Here is a 9,669-nt window from a genome sequence, read left to right as displayed (position 1 = left end):
ACATAATACATAATATATAATATAATATAATGAATGAAATATTATTTACTGCACATTCAAAATTACAATTACAACACTGAAAAGTAATGCAAGTATCACAGACTAAGCTAATGTACAACAGGCGTCCTTGTGGTCTAGTAGCAATGGTAGACATTTAGGGCAACCTTATATAATGATTTTATATGACATTAAAATATTCCTATGTTTATTATTCAGTTAACTCTACAGGCATTGGAAATGAACACTTTTTCAGATCTAGATCGCATGTTATTGTCATTTCGAACGAACCAACGTTTCGGGCCCTTTACAGGTTCAATGGTCACGGCTGATTCGTTGCCGAAGAAACATATAAGATTTCAATTTCTACACGCACTTATGAATTTCAATAACTGTATGAACAAAGTGCTTTGTACGTGGAACATGCGTTCAGGTTTTATTAATTTAATTTTCAGGTTTTTGTAGCAAATAGTGGATGCAAGAACACCGAAGTAAGCCACCCATTCGGCTACCTCAAAGCCTCAACGAACCTCACTTGCGTCAACTTGTTCGTTCTCCCGTACAACTATCCAGTACTCCTACCTCTGCTGGATGATTTATTTAAAGTGCATAGATGCAAACCCACACCGGATTGGAAGATGGCCTTTCAACAGTATTTGGATAGAATGCCTTCTTACTATGTTGCGGTAAGTTTTTTTTTATAACATCAAGTGACCGGATGGACAAGTCATGCGCATGGTGCTAAGAGACACGCCTGTCTATACCAGTTACAGCGCCACTCAGTGCTTTAAATAGCAAAGATCTTATGGGCACTACCATTGCGCCTGACACACAGAGATAAATTGACAAGTCCCATGTGCATGTATTTCACCAACGCCCTTACCTTTTAAAACTGGAAAGCAGTAATGATACTTGGCGGTAGAAATAGGTAAAGTCGCAGTGTTCCCTGGACGAACTCTCATAAGGACCTCTACTGCTGCTAAAGGACCGAGTTCAATATCCAACGCTGTTTTTACATTTGCTGGGGTCACGCGGCAGCTTAACAATGCTCAATGAATATTCATACGAAAGAGAATTTGATATGCTTATCGTTTTAGAATTCTAATATCTGAAATGTCGGTGTCGAAAAATGCTGGGATTTCAGTTATATTGTGTAAAAACTATTCGGCATTTTTGGGTTTGATGTTTTATCTTCTTTCCGTAGTGCAGTTCAAAATACTAACCTGTGAATGTGTATGAATTTCAAGTGATCAGAAACAAATTGTTTTCAGTATATTTTAAATAATAGTTCGGGATACCATAAATAGTAATTTTTTTAGGATGGCTTCCGTGGTCGAATGACTTGCACACCGGTTCTCATGGTGTCGCCATCTCTGAGGTCCCGGGTTCGATCCCCGGCCGGGTCAGTGTAGAAAACTAACTTTTCTGTATTGTCTCGGGTTTAGGTGTTTGTGTTACCGCCGATTTCCATAACACGAGTGCTTTAGCTACTTACTTTGGGATCACAGTAACGTATGTGATGTTGTCTAATATTTATTTAATAAGTACATAATTGTAAAGCAGTTTTAATTTATTAAGGAAAATATGCAAATAATACTTAATAATTATGCAAATACATTAATACCTGACCCTTATGTTAATGTGTCAACACATGTATATTCTTTATACCCGTGTTGACGTGTATAAAGGAATTTTTGAATGTTTGGATAGATTAATATGAGTCATATGTTGTAGAATATCTTCTGATGCTCCACAAGGATAATGCAAATTAAAGCTAATGTTGTGATCTTAAATAATGAATACAGTCATAATTAGGATCGCCTAAAAACTAAAAACAGATTGGCGGTATATAGATACCTCCAATATGTTTGTGTGGAGAATGTTTGATTGGGCACAGTAAAAATATGGTTATTTTGCTACTGGCAACTTTTATTCCATTTGTATGTATTCTTCCACTAATGAATGAGTTGTTGGATTAATGAATTATCTCAGACAACCACACCGATTGCCTGGTCTTAAGGGAATTCCCTGTACTTTGAGTAACAGAGCGATTGTATTCACTCCGGGGCACTACCCGGAACACCCAGACCAGATCCAATTTAGAAAAGTTCATTTCCCAAATTGGTCTTAACGGGAATCGAACCCAGAACAGGCCATCTTGGCAATATTATTAATGTGGACCAAAAACTAACTGATGGTAATTGTGTATGAGGGTTCCTTTTACTATTGATTGACGCTGTTTTGTTAATATGATAACTGCATAATGCTGGATGGAAAAATATTTATTTATACCTTACATACGGTATAAAGAATTGCCTTGTTTGTTAGCTTGACTAATGTACATTGGTTAATATGCAATATTTTATATTGTTATGTTTTTTATAATTAAAATTCCAGCCTCTACGAAGAGCGCTAGCGAAGATGGGCGCCTCCGCTCCATTGGTCCAGAGCTTGATTCCCGACACGCAGGATAACTCACTCAGCTTCTCCGTGCTCAACTATTTGAAAAGACTGAAGAACCAAGCCAAGATTGAGTTTGAAAAGCTTTGTGCTGACGTCATCAATAAATCCAATAGTGCTAACAATCAGAAAGTGAGAATTTATATCTAAATTATTATATTATGTGAAAGGTTTTAAACTGCGTACACTTTTGGTATATCCACTTCATATACAGTCACTTGGTGGCATATTATTATATTCTGTTCTGAAATATTTATGTCCTGTTTTAAACTTAATTTTAAAACCTTAACTTAATTTAAACCAAAAAGTAAATTTAAAATAGGATGTAAGTATTTACACCCCTAAAATTTTTTTCGAAATGGGGCTTTGGCCTTTTCTACAAAACAGTGATTATATAATTGCAGCCACCTTGATTTTTAACCTTAAAGCTCTAAAGTACAAAAATATTGTTTATTGAGTATCAGTGATACAAATAAAGATTTTTCAGTAACGATAATCTATGGAAATGACGTTTAGTATACCATATTCAAAATTAGTAACACTTTGATCAAAGTAACATTTTTTAACCAGGCCTTTTAATACTGAAAATGCAAAGTAGTTCGAAAATTATGTGTCCAGGTGTGTAATTTTGTTCGTTTTATTGGTTTTCTATGCAATCTTTCATCCCCTATTTTACCCTTTTAAGATTTATTTTTGAGACAAAAAGCCTATGTCATTCTCCTAGGTGCCATATATCTCCAAACCAAAAGTCATCTAAATTGGTTCAGCGGTTTAGGCATGAAAATGTAATTAGGCCGGCAGACAATTATTTTCGCATTTATAATTTTAGTTTGGATGGTAACATACCATATAGTATTTTTGCTTGCTTATTCACACGACTATACTTGTACAGTGCTATTGGTTTAAGTCGGGCTACTCGAGTTTTACGGAAGTTGATGATTGCATTGTTAACCTACTTCCTTGTAATATATTTGACATCATTATTTTCTGACTCTTTGGTTGATGCTATTAAAATATACCTTATCGGTTAGACATAAGGTTTATATTCAGTAAATATTAGGCTGTGATTTTCTATTTTTGACTAATCTGCCATTATTCTTGATAACATTGCGGTATCAGAACATCGTAATTAATTAAAAGTTTAACTTAACTGTTTAGATATAAGGTTGATATTTTACCGGAAGAAAGTGTGTGATATGGTGTAATGGACTGCTTTCTGCATCCAACATAGCAACACCTCTTGTCTGGTGTATCAAAACAAAGGTTTACCTAGTTTGGGCATCAGTCTTCCACATTCAAATAGTTACATTTCTTTGATACGTTGTGAAATTCAAGTGTCAATGTGGAAGAAATAAAGAAATTATTATTATTTTACATGTGGATGGAAGAGTATCGCCTAAGTAGTAGTAATAAGTACAGTCGCCTGTTTCCGTAAAACGCGAAATTTGCCTTAATCTTGGGTTTTGATAATATGGTTACTATTATAAGGTGTGCCTAATTAACAGTACCTATGACATTTCGATTTAGTTTTTTAACACTATCTTGACAGTTTTATAATAATTATAATTATTTCAATTTGCATTTATTTTTAGAATGAATACCATAAATTTTGTTTATTTTAAATTTGGAACGTTTTTTTTGTTGCTTGTGGCCTAATGTGAATGGGTTCCTTCTGACAGAAGGAGACTGTTGCTGGCTTTGGTTCTAGAGGATCTAGAAACGAACAGTTTAAAATGTATTATAAGTATATTATACGACTGGTACGGAAAAGCCTGCATCAGCTATTAGCTCTTTATCACGACCTAAGATAGACTATTTGTCTACCAAACCAGAACGAAGCAACTGTGCTTCATCAATCAATAGCGTTATTTCGACGAAGCGGCATGGATATGTTAACATAAGGCTCAATTTACATTGCCGCGGAACGGTATTATAAAAAGTGCTTTAGTTACTTGTTTTGGAATCAGAGCAATGTATGTGATGTTGTCTAATATTTATTTATTATTATTTATTTATAATATATAATTCCAGGCAGCAGAAAGTGTCCGAGTTATGCCTCGTTCTCCACTCAAGAAAGATCTAACAACGCATCCGAGTCTGCAAGACAAGTTCTCGGCCCTTCGCGACCAACTTAACGAGTTTGGTGGCTTCGTCGTAGGTCTTTCACGGGGCAGGCATAAGACTCAAACTCACACTTATAGGAATCCTTTCGATATTCAAAGGCGGGATCTTTTAGATCAGGTGAGAAAATATATTTGGTTACTATATTTATTTCTTTGTGCCGTTATAGTGTTAAAAAAGAACGTAAATTACTAATCTACAACTACTAAATAAGTAATTTAAAACGCAGTCTTCGTAGAAATCGGCAATTTTTGCTGCGCTTTGAGCCGAGCATGCTTTCGTGCGTTCTCGGATTTTCACAATTTATAAAAGGAATATAATAGGTATATTTGTTTGTCCTTTTTGCGACTTTCTAAGTTTCTATGACAATTGTCTGATAAAATTTAAATGTACGAAATACTATTATAAGTTGTTTTAGTTGAGTTGTAGTTTTTAGTTTCCACGTGTGTCGTATTTATAGAATTATTCTGATATAAGTTGTAAAAGTTATTATTCATAATTATAAACGTGTATTTTCCAGGTGGTCCGCATGCGCGCGAACTTCCTTCAGCCTTCACTAGCGCATACAAGACTCGTAGACGAAGACAGTGTTCACTCAATGCCAGTAGCCCAAATGGGCAACTATCAGGAGTACCTCAAGCGTATGACGCCGCAACTGCGTGAGATTGAGTCCCAGCCCGTCCGACAGCACATGTTCGGCAATCCCTTCAAGATAGACAAGGTAAAAAAGGGTAATTTGGCTTTGTATATAAACTTTAGAACACTGAAAAATCAAGTTTTGACGGAATATTTCAAACAAGTATTTTGCCTGTAGTTGTTTAACCTGATATGAGTAGATGCTGTCTTATGACTATGTAATCTCTGATGAATTGAAACTGGAAACTCTTAAAAGAAATGACTAACGCATTATGGTGGCAAGTTACACAATAAGTATTTCTATTAGCTTAGATACAAATAATGTAATGTAATAATCCAGAAAAAAAACAACGATTAAAATTTTTATTTTCAGCGCATGATGGTCGACGAAGCGGACATAGATCCACTCGGCACCATCCGAAGTTCGGCCGGAGGGGGTGTAGGCGGCAAGCGAGGGTCAGAGAGTCCCCGGGCGGCCCCGCCGAAGCGCAAGGCAGGGCCATTGCCACTTCACGTGACGGCACGGCGGCCATCATCGCCGGCGCCACCAACACCAGTCGTCCGTACACCACCACCATTGGCGCCAATATCGCCAATAGCACCAATGGCCCCGCTGTCGCCATCGCCTCCCGCTTCACCCGCCGCGCCACAGTCACCGGTCACCACCCGACGACCAGCTTCTCCTCTCGCGCCTGCGCCCTCCGACTTGCCTTCCGGAAGACCACCCGAGGTAACCTAGAATTTTCTTCATGTATACAAGTTGCGATGGGTTTGATTTGAGGTTTCAATTTTGTTAAATACTAAATCTATCCTACCAAAAAATTGGTCAAAAATAAAAAGCTTGAAAGAAGGGAATTGTTTCAACTGAAAAGACAAGGGATGCGTTGCGCATACTGAAGCGGTTGGAACAATAAAAAGAGCACAAATTAAAAAAATAATCATTATATTGCAAAGGGTTAATAAATATACGAAATTGGTATAAAATGTTATCTCACTAAACAATCACGTTAAAGGAGCCTCCAACGGTGGATACTGGTGGCCCCGTCAGCGGACCTCCAACGCCACCGATCTCTACTCCTGCCGTCGCACCACCAAACTTACCACCCGTCGTCAAACCGTTTCTCAACGGAGGTATGTATTTTTTATTTATTGGCGTGTAAATAATGACTATAAAACGGATTATCAAGTTCTTAGGTTTTCGCAATTGTTACACATACGAAATGAAACTATTTTTCCGGATTTAAATCTCGTATATTTATTTTTCCAAAACGTCAACCGTGACCATGGGACCTGTAAAGTGCCAGAAACGTGGATTTGTTTGAAAAAACAAATATACGCGATTTTAATCCGGAAAAATAGTTTCATTTCTTATCTAAAACGGATGATTAGTATATTTATTTTAGCAAAGAGTTACACGCTCCATAAATGTGAAATTTGTGGGCTCTTTTCTTTAAAGTAATGCAAACATTTCCAAGCACAATTGAGAAAATATTACGTTGTATTCCAAATAAATAACCTCAATAACCTACAAACTTGCAGACGCTTACACGACGATGGGTAGCAAGATGCCGCGGTCTCCCTCTCCTCCACCGGAGCTGCCGCTACCGGCGCCCGCGCCACACGATTCACAGGAGTTGCAGATCAATGCCATCTTGCAGGGCATCGCCGCGGAGAATAACTCCAATGCTAGGGGCAGGAAGAGGAAACGGAAGGTTATTACAAGGGTATTAATACTAGTTACTAGAGACCAATAAACAAAATAATAGCTTCTTAAATAACAAAACAATAAAAATTAACTAGCTAATTTTGTATTTTCAGAGAAGTTATTAATTTTATAGTGATTTGACATGCTTTAGTATTGCAGAGACGATAACCGTAATATAATAAGAGAAGTATAGTAACTTCATACAAACATAGCAGCGCAACTAGTATGCGTGCACACTCGCCGCGCGCCGTGCATGGACGCACACATTCGCATAATCTTGCGATGCACTTGCGTTGCATGACGCTGGTCGTCCCAATGCGCCTACATTATTATACGAATGTGTGCGTGCGTACATGGCACGCACCAGTCGCACACACATACAGCTGCGCTGTTACTTTGTACGGAGTTATCATGGTTCTCTTATTTTACTATGTCATTATCACGCTTCTGTGGTGTCTACGGCGGAAAAAAAACTTTTCTTAACTCTTCAAAGAAACATTTAACAAAGCTTTACATATACAAGCCGCGCTATTATTTTGCACGGAGTTACCTTGCTTGTTTTATTCTACTATGGTAGCACCGTGGCTTGTATTTGTGAGAGCCCGTCGCGCGCCGTGTACGACGTATATATTCGCATAATCTCGCGATGCACTTGCGTTGCATAACACTGGTCATCCCAACACGCCTTTCATTATTATGTGAATGTATGCGTCCGTACATGGCGCGTGCCAGTCGCACTCACATACAGCTGCGCTGTTACTTTGTACGGAGTTACCATGGTACTCTTTATTTTACTATGTCATTACCACGCTTGTGTGGTGAGTACGGCGGAAAAAATACTTTCATAACTCTTCAAAGAAACATTTAACTAACCTTTTCTCTTTTTAGGTCGAGAAACCGGAGCCGCCGCAAATAGCACTACCACCGCAGCTGACGCGAAAGGAGCTAGCCGATATCCGAAAACACAACCTTAACGTGCGCTCCGAAGTGTATAGAGCTGTCCGTCGGCCCGGGAAAGGTAAGTTATTGTTTGTTTATTAATTTACTCCTTTAGTTCCTTGTGTTTAAATCTAAAATTAGATGAATTTGTGTCGTATTGAACAAACTCTAGTATTGTCAGCGGAAATTATTATTATTATTTCATTATTAATTATAAACGCCACACTTTTGGGGATGAAGTAATAAGACATGATAGGCAATTTCGAAAAAGAATAATGATAATACCACAATATACACAAAATTTTTGTAATTTTTTGTGAATATCATTTAATTTGTAGTCTAAACGAGTCTTTTTTTGCAGATTTCACGAAATTGTTCGAACATTTAAAACAATTGCAAGGGGGTGTGGACATTAAAAAAGAAGTGATTCGCGATGTGATCAATGAATCGTTGAGGTTCAAAAGGAAAGCCCTTGCGAAACTTCTAGAAGACTTTTTAGCAGGGCTAGAGAAGAATGGAAGCAGTGCCTCTGTCGGTATAAAGCGGGTGGCCAATTCTGTGTACAGTGGAACTAATAATCATAGCTAGTGGTCACCACGCATTCCGTGGACGTTCTCCACATAAAGTGGTTTGCCACGGGTGCATGGAAAACTAAAACAAAACAAGTGCGCCGATCGGTCAGGTACACAGTGCTCCTTTAATTTTAAATTCACCTAAGATTTATCTTACAAAAATTGTGTCTAACGTTTCATAGTTAATCCGATACTTGCCTTGTATTACAAAGAGATTAATAAAATGAAGAACGCTATCCGCCTAAAAACAATGAATTTTATGATCTCTTTGGTATCAAAGGCTACAAATACTAGTAGATTAAATAACGCTTCCCTAGTCTTATGTTTCTTTGTGAATGTCTTGACATGTTTCTTTGTCCTTGAAAATAGGCATTTAAATTGTAAGCAGTGACCAATCACATGAATCGAATTTGTGTTTATTGCGCAAACGCCAAAAGATTTGTTTGTTAGGAGCTAAGTTTGACATCAAATCTCCTGACAAGTTTGCGTCTGCGCATATTGACACCATAGTTTATTTGACCAACAAATGTCATTAAGAGTGTTGATCAAAATGGACCAGTTTTCTCTGTCATTTTGTGTGCGTAGTGATTATGGTATTTGAAAACAAAGCAATATGTATTTAGAATGTTTTATAAAACGAGTGTCTTAGTTCATACAAGATGACAGTAATACTGTGTAATTACAGAGATTGTAAATATCACTGTAAATATAGCATGTAGTATTATTACCAATGAAAATAATGTACTTTAAGCATGCATTAATGCATCGGTTGAAGCGCTTTTCAGTGTGGTGTAATCTTCACGGTATGAAATTATGATTGTTATAAAACACCTTATTGAACGTTGTTTCTCAATGCAATATTGGAAATTGAATCAATTTTTAATAAGATTGAATATAACGAAAACCATTTACGAAATGTCTTGAACATGTCATTTCCAAACCAGTTTAAGATTTATTTTTAAATTTAATACATAATGTTTTATGACGTCGATATACCGTGGCGCCCCCTGCACTGATAATCGTTGGGTCAATTGTAAAGTGTATTATAGGTACCTTTTTCATAAATAAATTATGATCCTTATTGGATTTTTAAAATGTGTTTCATTAGTTATTATCCTGTTAGGATATGATATGAGATTGTTTTAAGTAGCCGTAATCCAAGCAAATTTGGGTCAATTGGAAGCGAGCTTCAATCCGAGCCGTCATACTATTTTCGGTAATTTTCGTGTTTCTAACAGT

At 37.0% G+C, this 9,669-nt stretch overlaps 1 protein-coding gene across 2 annotated transcripts in view; it reads left to right on the top strand.

Annotated features, from left to right (window-relative positions):
• The window catches only part of LOC113230019 (integrator complex subunit 6), a 23,144-nt gene extending 13,828 nt beyond the window's left edge, over window positions 1–9,316 (top strand). The window contains exons 8-16 of one of the 2 annotated variants that reach the window (XM_026463744.1): window positions 453–683; window positions 2,395–2,589; window positions 4,489–4,698; window positions 5,099–5,299; window positions 5,588–5,944; window positions 6,228–6,345; window positions 6,754–6,938; window positions 7,808–7,937; window positions 8,220–9,316. In XM_026463744.1, coding sequence (XP_026319529.1) covers window positions 453–683; window positions 2,395–2,589; window positions 4,489–4,698; window positions 5,099–5,299; window positions 5,588–5,944; window positions 6,228–6,345; window positions 6,754–6,938; window positions 7,808–7,937; window positions 8,220–8,446 — 1,854 coding nt within the window. In that variant the 3' untranslated portion in view covers window positions 8,447–9,316. The remainder of the gene's footprint in view (window positions 1–452; window positions 684–2,394; window positions 2,590–4,488; window positions 4,699–5,098; window positions 5,300–5,587; window positions 5,945–6,227; window positions 6,346–6,753; window positions 6,939–7,807; window positions 7,938–8,219) is intronic. The other variant, XM_026463745.1, reaches the window with a different exon arrangement.
• Window positions 9,317–9,669: the final 353 nt, after the last annotated feature.

The sequence above is a fragment of the Hyposmocoma kahamanoa genome, unplaced genomic scaffold (genome assembly GCF_003589595.1).
Source record: "Hyposmocoma kahamanoa isolate Upper Pololo Valley unplaced genomic scaffold, ASM358959v1 63, whole genome shotgun sequence".
Taxonomy (NCBI): Eukaryota; Metazoa; Arthropoda; class Insecta; order Lepidoptera; family Cosmopterigidae; genus Hyposmocoma; species Hyposmocoma kahamanoa.
The sequence above is the reverse complement of the archived record's forward strand: the minus strand, read 5'-3'. Positions and strand labels throughout refer to the sequence as shown.